Source organism: Xiphias gladius, chromosome 18 (assembly GCF_016859285.1).
Source record: "Xiphias gladius isolate SHS-SW01 ecotype Sanya breed wild chromosome 18, ASM1685928v1, whole genome shotgun sequence".
Taxonomy (NCBI): Eukaryota; Metazoa; Chordata; class Actinopteri; order Istiophoriformes; family Xiphiidae; genus Xiphias; species Xiphias gladius.
In genome coordinates this window covers 28641775-28660891 of record NC_053417.1, presented here as the reverse complement: position 1 = coordinate 28660891, position 19117 = coordinate 28641775, and the positions used below count along the sequence as shown (strand labels likewise).

The following is a 19117-nucleotide window of genomic DNA, read 5'->3' as shown; positions in this document are numbered from 1 at the left end:
TGATGAACCTTCCTGCCTCCAGGTGTCACCAGTGGGGTTTCTTCTGTTGTCTTCTGTTCTCTCTAATCACTTGTCTGTTTTGGTTCTGGAACAATGAGTTTTTCATTGTTCATCTATTAGGTCTGGAGAACAAACACATTAAGTGACACTTGTGATAGAAGTTGAAAAACACATCAGCATTTATTAATGGATTAAACCTGCAGTATTACCAAATAGTAAGGAGAACACGTGCCAGTGGGATTTTTCACAACCTGATCTTATTGATGACTTATGGTTCATCTATAAAGTAGCTGCAAATGTTTACTAACCATTAATAAAGCCAGCAGTTACAAAGTAAAAGCTCTTTAGAAAAGGCGTCTTATTAGGAAGTGGTACCGGAAAGGGTGTTTGGTAAAACGCTACTTTAGGTCCTCGTATTTAGCATTCATAGGCAGTATATACATATTCAGTAAGTAGTTTATAACACACTATAATGTAACAGCTGTAAGGACGTTTTTAAGTGGTTATTAATGTACAGTATTTATTCGAGCGTCTCCTACGAAGACATGTCTCCTATGTGTTTTACTGTCTTGTCACTTCATTATCTGTTGATACAGCAACAGATAAGTTACAGTTGTTGACAAATACATCAGTAACCACTTAAAAGACGCTGTACCTGCCTATCAATACATGGGTTGTTATCCATTTGTGAAATGTTTACGTACTGCTAATAAATACGAAATAAAGGGGGCTAAAGTAAAGTGTCCCCCTTATAAGCCAACATCTCTGCAGTAGTATAATATACAGATCGTAATAAATATGGTGTGTATCAGATGTGCAATACTTGCAAATCAGTCCAACGGTGAGAGACTATTAAGCATAAACCCTGTTGGACAGGGACGTCATTGGTTCCATATTCTTCTTTTGACATATCTGCTTGATTAAACAAAAACACAGTCCTCCAACAGTATCATAGGAATCATAGGAACACATCCTATAATCCGTGCTTTATACGATTTACACGAAAACATCCCTGAGACAGATAAACACGCAGCAGCTGAAAGTCTGCATCCGCGCATGCGCTCTGCGGCCATCACAGTATGAAGAGTGCAGTGTACAAGTAGCGCCAGAGGTAAACAAGCTTTCGTGTTACTCATTTACACATTTACCGCTCAGTATCACATTTGGACAGTGGAGACGGTTTTATAAAGGTTTCCGCTTCCACGGCAGCTCACTGGCCGACATGAAACTCTAATCCGCTTGCAGCTGTCACTGGGACTTTTCAGACTGAGCGCAGGCTAACAGTTAGCTGTGTTAGCTTATCTATTCACAGTCAATGGAGAGAAGGCAGAACTCCGTTAAACTGGACGAGCTTAATGTACAACTTGAAACATCCGGTCGTCTCCTTTCTGATGCAGGTGTAGTTTACAAACGTGTATTTTTTACGCATTTTTGTGTTTCGTCTAATGCTATTTCTTGCTGTTTTTTGGAGCTAGCACAGTTAGCATTAGCATGTTAGCTACTGTCAAATATCTGAGCAGCTCCAGAGGGGGCGGGCCTCTTCCATTTGACTGACAGCAGGGAGATCCAATGAGAATTCTGAACACGTGTCCTCAGTTGCCTGTGGGCCAATCAGCTTCTTTCACAGAGAACACTGACAGATCAGACACAAAAATGTCAGAAACGCTTCAGAGGAGAGGAGAGGAGTTTCTTTCATTGGTTGCCCTCTGCTCTTTTTTCCGTTTTAATCTCTCACAGCTCAGACAAGATTTGTGGGAAACTTAATGAATAAACTAAACTAAAAAGTTTGTCTGTGCAACCGTTACCCCAGAGACGCTGGCGACGTCCGGTATGTCCGTTGTCATCACGTTACGTACAGCAGACGTCACTGAAACAACTTGGACCGCTCAACCCTTTGGTATGGAAATGAAATCTCTCTTTAAATACCACTCGGCGCGCTTTTATCTATTTATTTACTTTTTTATTCATTTCTGATTAAAATAATAACAAGAGTCAGTCCTATCTTTGTAGCTGACAGGAAGTGGGTGGCCGCCTATACTGAAAAGAATTTAATCAAATTTGCACGCTCACGATGACGACATTGGAGCTTAATGTCCACACGCGTAATTTCCAGGTTATTCCTGAGCATAAAGGTGACATACTGATAACGAGACTGCAGACCCATCACATGCCAGGTCCGGGATACACCACGACCAACATGGCCGTTTTTTTCCCACCTGGCATCACATTTGTAAAAACAGTTAAATCAGACGGGAGGTCTAAAAAGAGCTGCAGCAATTCCTCAATGAGTGAGTTAGTCAGTTGATAGAGAACTGATCCGCAGCTCTTGGTTTGTTTTCGTCATCATTTTGAGCTAAACTGGCAAAACCTTGTCAGGTTCCAGGCTCTCAGAGCTGAGGATTTGGGGCCTTTTATTGTCTTACGTGGTAATAAACTGAACCTCTCTGGGTTTTGAAGTGTTTGCTGGGCAAAAGACAACGTTTGAGGACGTCACCTTGGACTCTGATTGTTGGGACAAGGTTTGGGCACCCAGAGTATTTTATAAAGCTTTGAAATTTGCATCACCTGACCTTTCCTAACGATGACTGTGAACAAGCCATAGCCCTGACAAGCTAATTAAGGTCTGAGACCTTGGAGAGCTCAAATCTCTTGGGATGCCCAAACTTTTGTTTGCTGCTCCTGCCCTTTATTTTCCATTCTAAACTTTCACAAAACAAAAATAATACACTAATCTTGCTTAATATGTTGAAAAACAATGTTTCATCTTTTGGAGATCGGTTCGTGTTCTACTCGCTAAACGATTCAAAGTAAGAGAAATTTTGACCAGTGGTGCCCAAACTTTTTCACACCACTGTATCTGTTCCACAACCCTGCACATACAGTACATAACAATCTATATATAGATAGTTTGTTGTCCACCTCGAAACCTGTGTATGCCGGCAGAGTTTGCTTATCATTGTTTAGCTGTATGTCATTATCTGTATAAACATTTGTTCTCTGCCCTGTGTGTAAGTAGTTCTGTATATTGACAGCCACTTATAGCTGAAGGCAAATTCCTTGAATTTGTAAGTGAACTTGACTTGGCCACTAAAGCTGACTCTGATTCTGAATGCGAAGAGTAAACTTTGCGCTTTATTTTGATGCCACAGAAAGAAGTGCAGACGCACATTGATGATAAAGGTTGTAACTAAACCCAGAGGAGTGAACAAATTTTTGACAGGTGTCAAACCGGACGCACGAGGCCCCGGGAAACATACAAAGTGTAAAAATATCCTCTCAGCTCCCTCAAAACAAAAGAAAAGCAAGCAGGGGATCATTTTAAAATGCAAGTATCAGCATGATCTTTACAAAGTGTGGACGGACAGTACCAGGAGACTTTACTGCCAAAGAAAGGAAATGTGAATTGTCAGAAATGGCTTATAAATTTTAAATTTAGTGGAGTTTTTTTTTTTTTTTTCTCTCTGTTTCTGCAGATGAAGACTCCTCCAGACAGGTCAGGAATCACTTTCGAGGTCGGAGCGCAGCTGGAAGCCCGAGATCGACACAAGAACTGGTCTGGACCATACACTAATATAGAAAATTATCTGGAGTTTTCACACACACATCTGTAGTGGCAAACACTCCTGCAATAGTTGATTCACGATGGTATTTAAAATTGTGGTTTTGTCTCAAAATTGGATTTTGCGTCTTAATCAAACTGTTCAGTTGACCCTTAAAATTTGATCACAGTTTTGATAACTTTAAACAACTCATCCTGCACCGTGTCGGTTTCCTCTCAGGTACACAGCTACAATTGAAAAAATCGACTACGACAAAGAGCGGGTCCTGATCCACTACCGTCAGTGGAGCCGTCGACATGATGAATGGTTTCAGTGGAACTCGCCGTACCTTCGGCCGCTGGAGCGAGTCAGTCTGAGGAGGCAGGGCCTGAATCCACCACGATCTCACCCGGTACGACGCGCTGGCTACATGTGTGTTGTTTCATACATCCTGGTAAAAGTTTTCTACAGATTCTTAACCATCAGCGCCACATCGTGAGAGTGACACTGTTCGTCCCGGTCATTAGACTGAGAGTTTTGAGAGGTTTTCACTGACAAAGTTTTGGGAGCTTCACTGAAGGAATATTTTGCATGTACAAGTATCTGCATGTTGCCTTGTCAGTCTCTGCTCCTCTTCTTTGTTTTCTTCGGTGGACTGAATTTTTCTCTCTGTCTCAGATGTTTGTTTCAGGAACGAAGGTTCTGGCCTGTTGGACAGACTGTCGTTTCTACCCGGCCAAAATCCTCAGGGTCAACAAGGACGGTGAGGCTCAGTTTCACCTTTTATACGCCTCATGAGTTATGTTGCTGTACATTAGTGCTGAAACAATGAGTTGATTAATCGATCAGTCACTTGAAAGAAAATCAATCTGTTTTCTTTCATCTTTTAAGGCTCTTATCAGTCAAAATGCTTGATAAATCTCTGGTTTCTGAGGATCCTCTGCTTTTTCCTCTGTTTTATATCATTGTAAATTGAATATTTTGGGGTTTGGACTGGTGTTCAGACAAAACAAGTCGTCTGAAGATGTCACCTTCGACTCTGGGAAATTGTGACGGGTATTTTCCAACATTTTGTAGATAAAATGTTCAAATCTGTTACTTGAAAAAACACAACAGATAAAGCAACAATGGAAATAGTAGTCTGTTGAGCTGAGCTGTCTATTGCATTCTTACAATTTCCTAAAATTACTGCTGTTCTTGCATTTACGTGGCAACAGCCGGCATGGTTGAATCGGATGTCTTCTGGGGAAAAAAATGAAGGAAAACTCCCAGAAGAACATTTTGACAAGAGTTCTGCAGGGGCCTAAAACTGAGAGTGAAACCCCGGCTGAGCCGACCGAATCGAACGATACTGCCAAATTTGAGACACGAACCCTGAGCTGTGTTTTTGTGTCATTTCTTCTATCAATGACCATTAGTCTGCCAGGCTGCTGCGACGCATTGGTTACGTGTGTCTTTCCCTCTTCACAGTGACCATTGCATATATTTCACAACATGAACGCAGATGATTAGCATCGTCAGAAGAAAAAGGCCCAGACTCGAGTCATGTAGCCGAACTCCAGTAGCTGTTGTTGGTGGTGTACTTTGAATTCTTACTATTTTTTCATGATTCCTGTCTCTTTATATCTTGATTTTTGTGGGGAGCAGAGGGTTTGAACTCTCCTGTCACATCTGGTTCACTTCTGTTATCTGTCCTTGTGCTGCAAATAAAGCTTAAAGTTTTTGGAAGGCCACTGGCCTATGGGACAAATCCTTGCACTGGTGATTAAATGGCTTGGACTTGGACTTGGGAACTGGAGACTTGAAACCTGACTTAGAGTTGTAAGATCACAGCACCGCGGCACGCTGCTGTTTATGCTTAGGAACTGGATCACAGAAACGTACTCGAATGCTACCAATGCTAAACCTGGTAAACCTGACGTATGTATGTGTGTGTATCTGTGTCTGTGTCTGTGTGTGTAAGACTCCTACACAGTGCGTTTCTACGATGGCGTGGTTCGGACCGTGAAGCCCACCAAGGTCAAACCCTTCCAGGAAGTAAGAAATACTCAGCGCCCATGTGTCTGATCATCTGATTGGCTTCACCAGTCACAGTCTTTTTGATTCTGAGAGCTTTGTCTTTTCTGCACGTGTGTGTGTGGAAACAGAAGTCCAGATCTGAGAAGAGTGCGGTGGGAAGCGAGGGATGGGAGGAAGGAGAGAGCGAGGAGGAGGAGGATGGTGGAGAAAAAGAAGAAGAAGAAGAGAAGAAGGAAGAGGAGGCGGAGGAGAAGGTGACATCAGAGGAGCGGGACGGAGCTGTGGAGGGGGAGGAGGAGAGGAAGAGGAAGGCAGAAGCTTCATCCTCGCATCCACCAGCAAAGAAGAAAACAGATGACAGTAAGTCAGGTGACCTCTGACATCCAGCACCCAGCGTTTAACATAAAGTAGGTCTATACATACAGGTGTGTGTGTTTGGGGGGCGGGGGGGGGTTACTAAGTACTGAGCCCAAGCTTTTGCATTTGACACAATTACTGTAACAGTAACATTTGCAGAAAAGCTAATTTTTTTAATGTGTTTTTGCTGCAGGGGCTGGATTTACCTCTTTTCCCTTCAAAAATCAACAACAGATGTAATTTGCCTAAACTGTCACTGATGCTTATCGATGCTTTCAAAGGTGTTGCAATGCATTTTGGGTGATGATAAATGCCCCTGAAGCTGATTGGTGCATGGGACTTAGCATGATTAGTTAGCTCCTCAGGCAGGTAACTGGGAAACTTGCGTAGTCTGCAGTCGTGTCTCTTATGTTAATTGACTCCTCCAGGTAGAAGCAGCGGCGCTGAGAATCAGCCAATCACGGTTGACTCCACCCGGCCAGCCGCTCCTAACCCCGCCCACATCGACAGAGGTAAACATCAGAGAATTTGAGATCACTGCTGCATAGTAACTATCGAACGGAACATAAGACAACGTTGATTATAAATGTGTGGGGCGAGTGAACGTGAAGCAGATTTTGGAGGCAAAATGATTGAATATAATGTCAAATAGGTGGAAAATAAGAACATGGCCGTGGTAACGTTATTTCAGAAAACAGCCTCTGCATGCACATCCTCCGTGCGTCGAGTTTTATTACTACGCTTCGTAAACAAGCCTTGAGAGTCTTGGATAGGAAACCATGTCAGTATCGTCATTGTGATATACTATTTAAATGCAGAATTTTGAACTGTGAGAATTTGGTTTCGTATTCACATTTACATTTGTTGTTTAAAATACCTTGTACATGCGCACCTTCACCACTGAAAGGCTTTGTACAACTTTGCTCACAGCGACTGACCAGACCTTCAGGGTCGACTGGTCGGGGTCGGGGGCGAATCCCTAAAACAAGCTCTGCATTTGCACAATCTGCCTTTTAGTTTAAGGCCAATAAGGAAAAGGAGCAATGTCCCTGATACTTAGAAAACATGGAGATTTTGTTCGGCTCTGTGATTGAATTTAGTTTGTGGTGCTTTCTGTTGTTGTAATTGTGTTTGTATTAATTGCGTTAGTTATATCAGTATTTGTGTCTGCCTGCTTTTATCGTTTGGCACTCGTGGTTTTCATTTTTCCCATTGATCTCCTTTTCTTTTCCTTTACGTTATTCCCGTGGGCATCATTGTGTTTTGTTTTAACGCTTTAATTTAAAAATCTGTTGATTATTTATATGTGCTTTTGTTGTGTGTTTTGTTTATACATGTGCAAACAATGTTAAGCACTTGTAAACAATGTTTTTAAAAAGTGCTATATATAAATTAGTTATTATTATTATTATTATTATTATAAAACCTAGACTATAAAACCTAGACTTAAGTTAAATAAAATATAGCAAAAACCAAATAACCCAGTTGAAACATTTTAAAATGTGTCCTTTGTGCCCAGTGTGTATTGTAGTGTCTCAGAAAAAGACCGAAACAAAAACCTGTCTTTGATTTGGGCTTTAACAATATTAAGAACTGCTATAACTGCTGTTTATGTTTTAGTGGGTAATAGTGTTTCTGTAAGAACATGCTCTCTCTGTTGTTTCATCTCAATCTTTGTCCCTCTCTCTCTTCCTCAGACGTCCTGTTGGAGCGTCAGGCCCACCTGCCCACCACACACAAATTCAGCAGAGAACCACGTAAGCGCCAGGCTCCACATAAACACAGACCCACATACACACTGCCGCTCTAATCTGTAAGGGCTTAGTGAAGACGAATGTATTTGTGGCTTTATATTACATGTAGTTTATTCCAAACTTCAAAGCACACACACATCTACAACACACCCCCTGCTCACTACAGCTGGGTGTTTTGAAAATTCTTCATAATCCCATACCTGAGTTTTGGTGACTGATACCAAAACTATGCCTTTTTATGACACCTTATTTGAGAAATATTGACATGTTTTTTTTTTCTCTCTTTTTATTTCGTCATTCAACAAGAGAATTCAAATGTCTCAAATATTTAAAGCCGTCCAAACACAGAGAGCTGTACGACAACTCAACATCTTAATAAAACGCAGTCTCAAATGGAAAATTTCTATTTAAATCTCAAAGGAATATGTGAACACGAGTATGAATCTTACCAGACACTCGTTGCTAGATTTCGATACTCAACAGTCTTTACAACGCGCTGCTACGGACACATTCTGGTCGGTAGCAAAAAGGTTTTGAGGTTTGATTTCCAGACCCACTCCTAACGTCAGAAACTCACTTGTTTGTCTTTCTTCTCCCTGTTTTACTCCCTCTCTCCCTGTCTCAGTGTATAGAGTGATAAAGAACCAGCCTCCTCCCATCCTCTCCATTGAGTTGGACCACAACCCTTTCAAGTGTCCCGCAGCGGGCTGCACCAAGTCGTTCAGGAAGGCGAGTCTGCTACACTACCACATCAAGTACTACCACTCCGACCAGCAGCTGGACGAGCGAGGCAGCGAGCAGGAGGCACCGAGGTAGGTTGACGGTTCAAATCCCCGAGCCGGAGCTGCGCAGAAAGTGTTTAACGCTGACTGGGGTTGTTGTAGGAGGAAGCGGTCGTCTTCTGAGGGAGGCGACTTCGTGTCAGACAGGAAGAACGAGAACCGGAATATCACCTGTCACCGAGACGACAGAGAGCACAGCACCATGGGAACAGGTAGGACAGGTAAACAAACAACCAGGACACACACATAAACACAGTTCGGAAGACTATTAACCGATGATATCTGATACATCTTTAATGTTTAAAGACAATAAGAAATATCTTTGTTCAAATACAAGGCTCTGCTTAAAGTTCAAATGTGGCTACTTTTAAGGTATTTTCTAGTTTTAGCACGAGTTCAGACAGCAACATTACTCTCTCTGAGCCGTCTAACCTGCCTGTCCGTAAGCAGAAGGGAAGAGGGACGGAGAGCGGGAGAAAACCGGAGGGCAGAACAGAAAGGAGAGGAAGAACTTCCTGAGAGTCAAACTAAAGAAGAAGAAAAAGAAGAAGAAGAAGAAGAAAAGTCAGTCAGGTGAGGGTCAGTGCACATTGCCCACAGTCTTCAGAAGGTTTCAGACCCAGAACTCAGACACAGCTACAGTTTATTTAGGAGTCACAGTGTTTTACGTTAAGTACGTGAGTCGTCGCTTCTTAAAATCCCCTAAAACTCAGTTATTTACGCTTGTGTAGGCAGTTTGAATATAAACTAAAGCATGATTCCTCACCTGCATGGCTGGCTTCTTGCCTCAGAGTTGAAACTTTTTGGTCAATTCTTGTTGCCATGTTTTTCCAGTTTGAAAGTTCAGAAGGTAAAACCTGGAGCTGGAACCTACGTGTATTAGAATAATGACCAGGCTGCGTCTCAGTGTGAGTATTTACTAATTGTTTCTTTCTTCTCGTCAGGACTCGGCAGCAGCGACGATGAGAACTCAGACAGACCTCCGATCACTCTGAAGCTCTCCACCGCACACCACGACACACACAAACCCGGTGGGAACACACATACATCCCGAAAACTCTGCGCAGTATTTCTTATTTATGTGAAGTTTGGATTATCTGCGTTGAAAATAAAGGTGACTCGGTCCCTCGACCCTTTCAGTTGACGACGGCAGCGACTGGTCGACGCTAACAGCGGAGAGCGGAGAGGACACGGCCTCTTGGCCCGTTGCCATGGAGACAGAGGAGTGTGAGGTGGTGAGGTGTGTGTGTGAGGTGGACGAGGAGAACGACTTCATGATCCAGGTAACTAACACACACACACACACCCGTACTCTTTTATATTCAGCCGATAGAAATACAGAGAGATATTTTTAGAGCTGCAGCTTTTCCATTCACTTTCCTTCTGTTCGTCATTGGTCTGTAATCATCTCTCCTGTCCAAACTACCAGTGAAGTGATCCCTGACACACATCACAGGTGGTCCATGATGGTCTATTATAACCCTGTCTGTCTGTGTTTCTCTGTAGTGTGAGTCGTGTCTGTGTTGGCAGCACGGCACCTGTATGGGTTTATATGAAGACAACATCCCACATAACTACATCTGCTACTACTGCAGACACGCTGCAGGTATGATTTACTACTCTGAGCGTCGGGACACGCTAGGTCACTGCAACCAGTCGGCAGCCCTCCCTCTCCGCTGCTGTTGAATGAGCTGACATGAACTCTGGTTCAGACAATCACATCCCACTCGCGATTAATCCTCTGACTTTTCCTCTAGCGCCATCGTCAGGTCAAAATTTCAGTTTGTCCAGTGCTTTGGTTCATGACCCAATACCTGAAAAACTCTAGACGTTCCCTTTGTACTAGCCAGTGTTAGCATGCTAAAAAGCTAAACTAAGACGGCGAACATGGTAAACGTCATACCTGTTAAAAATGTCACTGTGAGCATGTTAGTATGCAGATGTTAGCATTTAGCTCAGAGCGCTGCTGTGTCCTAAGCACAGCCTCACAGAACTGTTAGCATGGCTGGAGACTCTGAAGATCACAAAATCGGTGCTTACCTAAGGCAGGGACACACATTGTGTCGGTTAAGCCAATCCAGAACATGATCTGGGAGTGACTACTGATGGAACCGAGTGGGACATGGTCTGTTGTTGTTTCCCCAAGCAGATATAAAACAGGAATATGAGGTCAGTCCCATCCCCTCTGTATATCTGGCTGGACCCTTCACGCCTTAAAGTTCAGTCAGACTGAACTCTGTGCGAATCGGAGGAGGCAGAGTCAACTCGAGGCCAGATGCTGATGTGTCTCGCCCCGCTCCACGTAGAAATGAACGGGAAGCTAAATCTGGTCTGAACGGCCTTTGAATCGATAAACACTTAATAAACATGATGATCATAGCAGCCATAAAGCTCTCCTACCTTTGGTCCTTTTATTTACCGGTTCATTCTTAGTTTGTTTCAGTACTGATTGTGTCCTGCACTGTGTGTGTGTGTGTGTGTGTGTGTGTGTGTGTGTGTGTGTGTGTGTGTGTGTGTGTGTGTGTGTCCTCTCATGGTGTTTTTGTCTCGTTCAGGTTGGAGGCGGGCCCAGCGTTTCCTGTCCGAGCCTGATTTTCTGATATCTGGTCACATGTTTGGCCTGTCGTGTGTGAAGGAGAACTACTCGGAGATAAACGCCTCGAAGATCACACACACCAGCCGTCTGCTGGCGCACACACACGGCCTCAGTCAGGTCCTCAGTGGGCTGCAGCTCAAAATCAGCCTGTTACAGTGAGTACGGCTACATCAGTGACTCTGTTTATCTCTCTCAGTCCGCACAGACGTATATTCGGTCTGCTTGTGCGTCTGTCCGCGCAGCTCTCCACCCCACCCCGATCTGCAGCTGTGGAGCTTGCCGTGGAGACGGGAAGAGGGGCCGAGATTGACGTCCAGCCCAAGAGGAGACCCCGCCATCTGTTACGTCAGCAGCGAGCACTGCTACCAGAAGCCCGGAGCATCGTGGGAAAAAGCGGAGGAGAGAGAAAAGGAAAGGCAGGCGGCCGCAGCGAAGCAGGAACGACACACTGAGCAGAAGGTAAAACCAACTGCGGGTCAGCCGCGTGTCCGAGGCAAGTTAAATGAAATAAGGTTGAACTCGCAGTATCAAGTCGAGTCAGTTTCATGTGACAGCCCAATATCACGAATCAGAATCTGCCTGAGGGGGGGGCTTTAAAATCCCTACAGGATACAGCCCCCTTTGTCCTTCGACCCTGGACTGGGATGAGGAAAAAACCGAGGGGAAAATGGAAGAGACCTCAGGAAGAGCAACAGAGGAGGGATCCCTCCTCCGGGACGGACAGACAGTAGATGTAGATGAGAGAGGCAAAGAAACCTTGAGTAGAAGCTGCACTTCTTATTCTCAGCGCTAAACAGGCTCCTGCTGTTGCTACGAGACCACTGAGATCCAGTTTGAGGCTCTGGGCTCATTGTGGTAAATGTGGAACTATATTTACCTCCCAGTGCTCTCTGAGCGTGAGCACAATGAAGCCAGTGTCACAGAGGAAACTGTATTAACGTGAGCCCCCCACCCCGCCCCTCCTTCACTAAAACAGAAAATCTGTGCTTTTGTAGGAAATAAAGCCCGAAGACATCAGCAAGCAGGTGACTGACGCTACGACAGGTGACCATAGGAACACTGTGACAACCACAGACACACACAGCGACAGCGGCATAAAAACGGAAAAGCACACGCGCGCGGACTGCGAGGAACGCACACGCACTCAGACACACGCACCCGGGCCTCGTCCGGCGTCTGTGGCCGAGTGTCAGCTGAACCTGCTGGAGCACGTCGAGTCTCTTCACCACCAGATCAGTGCCAGGATGGACCTGATCGAACGAGAGCTTGACGGTAACACACACACTCACACACACACACACACACACACACACACACACACACACACGTTTCTTTAGTCATGCTGGAAGACATCAGCGGTGTCCAGATGAATTTTTTTTTTCTTTTTAGACCCTGATCGCAGTCCGAGTCTTTAATATTGTGTATCTGCTGATTTTGAATCTGGTCCCAGACTTCCAGCGGCTCCAGAAAATATTCAGACCCCTTCACTTTTTTGTGTTGTAGGTTTAATTGTAGATGGATAGTCTTCTCTCAAATAATCCATATGAAAAAAGTAAAAAACTCACCCCCCGTCTCTCTCTCTCTCTCTCTCTCTCTCTCTCTCTCTCTCTCTCTCTCTCTCTCTCCTCTCTCTCTCTCTCTCTCTCTCTCTCTCTGTCTCTGTCTCTCTCTCTCTCTCTCTCTCTGTCTCTCTCTCTCTCTCTCTCTCTCTCCCCTCTCTCTCTTCTCCTCTCTCTTCTCTTCTCTCTCTCTCTCTCTTCTCTCTCTCTCCCCTCTCTGTTCTCTCTCTCTCTCTCTCTCTCTCTCTCTCTCTCTCTCTCTCCCCTCTCTCTCTCTCCTCTCTCTCTCTCTCTCTCGCCTCTCTCTCTCTCTCTCGCCCTCTCTCTGTCTCTCTCTCTCTCTCTCCCCTCTCTCTCTCTCTCTCTCTCTCCTCTCTGTCTCTCGCCCTCTCTCTCTCTGTCTCTCTGTCTCTCTCTCTCCCCTCTCTGTCTCTCTCTCTCTGTCTCTCTCTCTGTCTCTCGCCCTCTCTCTGTCTCTCTCCTCTCTCTGTCTCTCTCCCCTCTCTCTCTCTCTCTCTCTCGCCCTCTCTCTCTCTCTCTCTCCCCTCTCTCTGTCTCTCTCTCTCTCTCTCGCCCTCTCTCTCTCTCTCTCTCTCTCCCCTCTCTCTGTCTCTCTCTCTCCCTCTCTCTGTCTCTTCTCTCGCCCTCTCTCTCTCTCTCTCTCCAGTCTTAGAGTCCTGGTTGGACCACTCGGGCGAGCTCGAGCCTCCCGACCCTCTGTCCCGACTTCCGCAGCTCAAACAGCGAATCGGGCGTCTGCTGCGTGACCTCTGCACTGTGAGATGCCTGTCAGTCTGCCGCTGACGCTTCCACTCCTTCATCTCTGCGCCCCCTGACCTTTTATCCCGCACGTCACCGCTAGCCAATAGGAGCAAACGGACAGACTGACTGACTGACGATTGCCAGCACACGACTAGACGGACCTGTCGAGAGCGAGTCATTGAGCGCGTCACTCTCGAGTCTGGAGGGAAAACGTGGCTTGTTTCCACACAGTCACAGGACGACGCCCCCTCTGGTGGAGAAAAGGTGCACTGCAACAAGAGAACGAAAAAGGGCGAGATTTTTTTTTATAAAGTGACTGAACGGGTGATTTTTGCAGTTAAATTTGACAAAGGCACAAGAGCGTTTCCCGAACTGCCTCCAGCAGGACTCAATACCGCACCGTTTACGGTGAAGACAGGTTTGATTAATGATTGATTTGTTTGGATTTGGTTTTTAATCAGCTTCTGTCGTCCATGTTGTCATCAGGAACGCAATCATGTTTGTCTGTTCGCGTCGCCTCGGAGCGTGTGTTGCCGTGACATCAGAACGAAGTTACAGCTGAGCTTAGACTGAGCTTAACACGTTGTCACACAGCGCATTCCAGCAACTATCCAGGCTAACAAACGTCCCGCTGTGTAAAATGTAACCGCCGACACACGCACCTTAAGGGTTTGGGTGGATTTTTCAAAACATGAGGATTTAGTCAAAAGATTTCCACAGTGATGCTTTCATTGGTTTGATATTTCTCACTGCACAGATTTTTGTAATTGTGCTAAAGTTAGCACCGACTGAGAAATTTTTTCTACTTAAAAAGGGGTCATTACCCTTTTTAGGTAAAAGAACAGAGAGAAAACATTCTCAGGGGGTTTTAAGGTCTTTGTCACAGCATCAGTCAAGCGTTGCAGCAAAATTCATTTGTGCATCTTGGTGAAATATTTGGTTGTAAAAGCCCGGTGACCACTAACACGCCAGCTGTGTTAGCACTAGTCCGTCATAACAGCTCCCTGAGCTGCTTTCGGTTTCCTCAGGATTGTACTTCATGTCATCCAGTACAGAGTTTAATAAAGAACTCTTAACTGGCTTGTTAACTGTTAACCAGCATCGACTGTCAGTTAACAAGCTAGTTAGCTCGGTAGCTAATGCGAGATTTCGCTTCCCACGGTGCATTTAAAAGACATACAGGTAGCATGGACACCCGTCTCCTAACCGTCTGAAAACCAGTCCTCTTTTGTGGAGCCGTTCATGCTCTTACGGTGAAGGTTGATTAAGACCGGGAGGTGCAGCGCAGCTAATAAGCTGCAATAGCTCCCTCCATTTTGGACTCTCTGCCTCTCTGGTCACTCAGAGGTCCGCTCTGTCAGGACAGTTTTGCGTGACACATTTGTGCATCTGTGTTCACCGAATTTGAAGCTGATGGGAAAAAAACTTGAGCAGATTAATCCGAGAAGAGAATCCGTTGATTGTGGTGGTTGCACTGAAGTTCATGGACTTTTTAAATGCTGGCGTGACTGGGCCATTGCAGGACATGGTGAGGCAGAAACGAGCATTTTAAAGCTCAAATTCCATAACTCGGCACACATCTTCGTCCAAATTAGGTTTAACAAAAGAGAAGTTGTCAGTGCGTCCAATCTGCACTGACAGTCCAAACGAACCGACGCAGACACAAATTTATGCTACACAGACTCATAACATAAAATAATTTGAAATTAAAGCAGAGTGTTGAGAGAGTTTCCATCTACATTTAATGAGCAAACATACATATCGATGCATATGTAAAAGACTTTTCAACTAAAAGACATTTTGCATATCAGCTTTAAGCCGTTTCCATAGTTTCACTCTGAGTAGCTCCTGGCTTTGTCTCCAGGTTAACAAGCTCAGTGCAGTATAATAGCACCATGTATGCAACACAGTTCTCTAAGCTCCCAGGTTCTCTTACTGCCGGAGTGTTTCGGAGCCTCAAGCTGTCTCTTCTCGGTTCAGCCTCGACACATTTTGAACCAGCGGGTCCCTCTGAAGAACTCTGTACGTAGAAATGATTCATCGGAGATGGAGAACACTGGCGGTGCTCATAAGCGTTGCTAGCCCGCTCCCAGTAAAAGGAACCAACACAAGCTTCCTCCGTTGTGACCCAAAAACAACTTTAAAATGTAAATATGTCCAATTGAATGTTTTATACTCTTATACAAGAAGCAAACTGTATAAAGCTGCAGATTTATTTTGATAGAAAGAGTGCTTATGAATCTACGATGGAGCAGTGGGGGCAAGTGGAGATTTCTAGAAAAAATATTTTGAGAAAAAAATTGTAATTTCTAGTAAAAAGTCAAAATATTACAAGAAAAAGTGGTTCATATTTTTTTTGGTAAAATTATGAAAATATTACAAATTACAGCTTCTCTCAAAATGTGACTTTTGTCTTGAGATACTGTATCAGGACTTTTTCTTTTTTCTCGTAATTCGACTATTTTCTGAAACTGACGACTTTATTCTCAAAATCTCCAGTTGTTCTCCAGCAGTGGCCCTTTTATCCTCATACACATTCTCCTGATGAACTCTGGTGTGTTTCCAGTTCCTGGCTGTCTGGTGGAGGAACACAGCCTCTGGTGCTTCTCCTCAGTTACTGCGCAACTAGGTTTGTTCTCATTCCGATGCTGTTCGGTTACCTGCTCAGTTCACCCCGGTTTCTGATGGTGTGTTCGGACGGTCCTCGTCACCTGGGACAAGTCCGCCTCACGTCATTCGAAAACCCACGGTGGCATCTTGACCGAAACGCAAGCACGCGATTCGGTCGTGTGATCGTTTCTGTTGGCGTCAAGGAGGATCAGCCCGAATGCAGTACACGTTCACGCACATCGAGCCTCAAACTCAGAAGTAAAAGTTTTCTTTTTTACTCTAAAGATTTTTCTGAGGATTTCGACCTTTGATTGAAACGATAAAATGCCAGTCACTGTGTGGACACGGACGTGTCACATTTAGGACATTTTGTGTTACGAACAACCAAAGTTTTACGTTATTATAATTCTTGTTTTGTTCATATTTTCTGTAAATTTGCTCTCTCTGCATTACGTTCTGCTGCCAGGTATGTAATAGAGAATATTATGTTTCATTCATCTTAATTAAATGTATTTGTTTTTTCTTCTGAAATGCAGTCAAATCTAAACATTCATTTAAGTTCTTGTGTCCATCTGGTAGGTTTGTTAAATAAAGCCTCAACTTGCAGGTTAAGGAGCAGATGTTAGACTCAAACATCATGAATCCGTTTCATTAGGAATTAAGAATATTAATTCCTCCACAAACCAGATTGGTGCTGATACGACAGCAGGCAGTGCAGCCCTGCACATGTTCACAGATGATCATGAATATGAATTACTGATCATGGCAAAATCTCAACTGAGGCAGGCTATCGAGTCTCCTCCTTTTTCTGCAGCTAATCCGTTACTTACACTTTTCTCTGGTTCAGAAGTCTTAAAATTTGGAAAAGTTTTGGCAGGAAATCACTTCTAACAAGTAAAACTTGTGGTATATAGAAAAGCAATAGACAAACACAGGACAGACTAGGATCCGTCGGTGGGTCCAAGCAGTCCCAGAGATCCAGCTCATATCTGCTCATAAACTTAGTCACATAATAATAATGACAAGTGGATCAGGACCCGGGAGAAATAGTCCCGGTTCGGCTCTTTTTAATGTCATATAATAATAATAATAATAATAATAATAGAGTGTTTACATGTCGCTGATCTACAAACCTCCTGATGAGCGGTGACGCACAATGAATGGTTTTCGTTATGTCTTTGTTCGTGTGGGCCGACGAATGCGTTTCTGAATTTTCAGCTGTTTTGAAAGTCTGAGCTTTGTGTTCGTGTTGAGTTGTAGGTTTCGATACAGGACACGGTATCCGTGTATGTTGTTGTGCTGTAGGCCGCTCCAGTCAGCCAGATGGTCTCGCTGTGTGTTCAAAGACCGCTAGGACACTCCCTTATGGCGCATGTGTGTGTGTGTGTGTGTTACAGTGGTCCCTCCCCCCACACAGTACAGTTCATTGAGCATCCTAAATATGGATTTTCCAATTCTTTAAGCCACGTAAGCACAGTGGCTCTAGGGATGACAGTGTCGGTCGATCCATCAGCCTGACTTTAGTCCAGAGTGAATCTTTTAACAATAATAATTTCTCACACATTCTTGGTCCCCAGAGGGTGAACCATAAGAGCAGGTAGCAGGCCTGAAAACGGTAACAATAATCCAGCCTGGTCGAAACAAAAGTTCAGACTGGAGTCTCCACATGAGAAAAGACTGAATTTTAGCGGCTCTGTGAGACTTTAATGCTTAACGTGGAGGAAAACCAAACTCTCAGATGGATCCATCTTTGCGATGCAAAGAGTTAATGTAAGACCAGGGGGTGGTGTCAGAATAAAGGCCCTTGCAACCCTTATCCTCATATTGTGAGAATCCACGTGTTCAGAGATGTGTGTGAAGAAGAACGTGTTTTTAGAGACTTTATATCACGTGTAGTGTTGGTCGAGCAAAGTTGTGAAAACTTTGTGCGTATTTGGGTGTAGGCCCACATATTTAGGGTGGGACACTATTTTCTTTCGGCACCTGACAGCGCTTCACAGAGGTTGAATTCATTTAAAGGGTCGCCTCACCTGAATTGCCAATAAATAAATGAAATAAAGGAAAGTGAGAATGTGCAGCTTCTCCCTAGTGGTATCTGGATGTTTAAATAGTTAGATCCAGTGTAAGACATCTGTCCTCAGCCACAGTGACAGTGTCTACAGTTTTCACTGGAACTACTTTCTACTGAAGAAATAGTCCCGCGTTCAAAATCCTTCCTGAGTAAACGTTCAGAAGGGTTTCAGAGCAAAATGTACTGAAAGTACCGAAAGTAAAAGTACTGCTTCTGCAGTAAAATGTCTCCTGTGGCTGACACAGTTGTCAATAAAGTTTAATCCTGAGGCTTCAGCAGCGTCTTACTGCTGGAGCTGCTCCAGGTGGAGCTGCTTTTAGCTACGTCATGGACAGGGAGAGAGTTCAGTCCACTGGTTCCCAACCCGGGGGTCGGGCCCCTCCAGAGGGTCACCAGGTGAACCTGAGGGGTCGTCGGATGATTCATTGGAGAGGACAGAAGAAGAAACACTGTTCTGGTTCACTGGTCTGTTTTCAGATTCTGGACTTTTTATTTTTTTCTCGCTGTCTTTGTGAAAAAATCTGATCATTTTATTAGTTTGGGCCTCGAACAGTTTCAATGAAACCACCTGAGCAGTTTGGGAAATCTCACTCAGCTCATAGACATCCCACGGAGTCACAGGCCAAAAAAGGTGGGACCCGCTGATTTAATCTTTAAAAATGCGTTTACAAGATTATTATGTGTGAAGTCTTAATCTGAACAGTAACTGGCATAGATGGATCAGCAACCAGGCCTGATGGGGACAGAGCCTCTGGATGAAGTGGCTGTTAATTTGTCTTCTTTGAAAATCATAGAACTCAGTAAAAAGACACAAAACAACCACAAAGGGACACAAAGAGACACTAAACAACCGTCCATGGTAACAGCAACTGAACCTGCCAGACAAATGCTGCGGAATAAAAAGTACAACACTTTCCCCTGAATGTAGTGAAGTAGAAGTATAAAGTCGAATAAAATAGAAATACTCAGGTAAAGTACAAGTACCTCAAAAGTATACTTAGTACCATAAAGTACTCGAGTAAATGTACCTAATGACTTTTTTCGCCCTGGTGTAAAATCAGTGTGAGG

General features: G+C 44.2%; 1 protein-coding gene across 8 annotated transcripts; it reads left to right on the top strand.

The window, feature by feature from the left end:
• The first annotated feature begins 1070 nt into the window (after nucleotides 1-1070).
• On the top strand, nucleotides 1071-16536 carry LOC120804076 (PHD finger protein 20-like). Of its 8 annotated transcripts, XM_040153265.1 has the most exons (19): nucleotides 1090-1111; nucleotides 1811-1897; nucleotides 3474-3553; nucleotides 3780-3951; nucleotides 4218-4302; nucleotides 5503-5576; nucleotides 5687-5918; nucleotides 6344-6427; nucleotides 7613-7672; nucleotides 8295-8481; nucleotides 8554-8672; nucleotides 8902-9024; nucleotides 9396-9482; nucleotides 9592-9734; nucleotides 9958-10057; nucleotides 11007-11202; nucleotides 11290-11506; nucleotides 12043-12319; nucleotides 13274-16536. In XM_040153265.1, the coding sequence occupies exons 3-19, from the start codon at nucleotides 3474-3476 to the stop codon at nucleotides 13408-13410; spliced, it is 2373 nt and encodes a 790-aa protein (XP_040009199.1). In that variant the 5' UTR covers nucleotides 1090-1111; nucleotides 1811-1897; the 3' UTR covers nucleotides 13411-16536. The 8 variants fall into 8 exon arrangements, with proteins under 8 accessions (XP_040009198.1, XP_040009199.1, XP_040009197.1 ...); XM_040153264.1 differs by lacking the exon at nucleotides 1811-1897 and having other exon boundaries at nucleotides 1071-1111; XM_040153263.1 differs by lacking the exons at nucleotides 1090-1111; nucleotides 1811-1897 and adding an exon at nucleotides 1145-1397 and having other exon boundaries at nucleotides 8554-8663.
• The last annotated feature ends 2581 nt before the right edge of the window (nucleotides 16537-19117 follow it).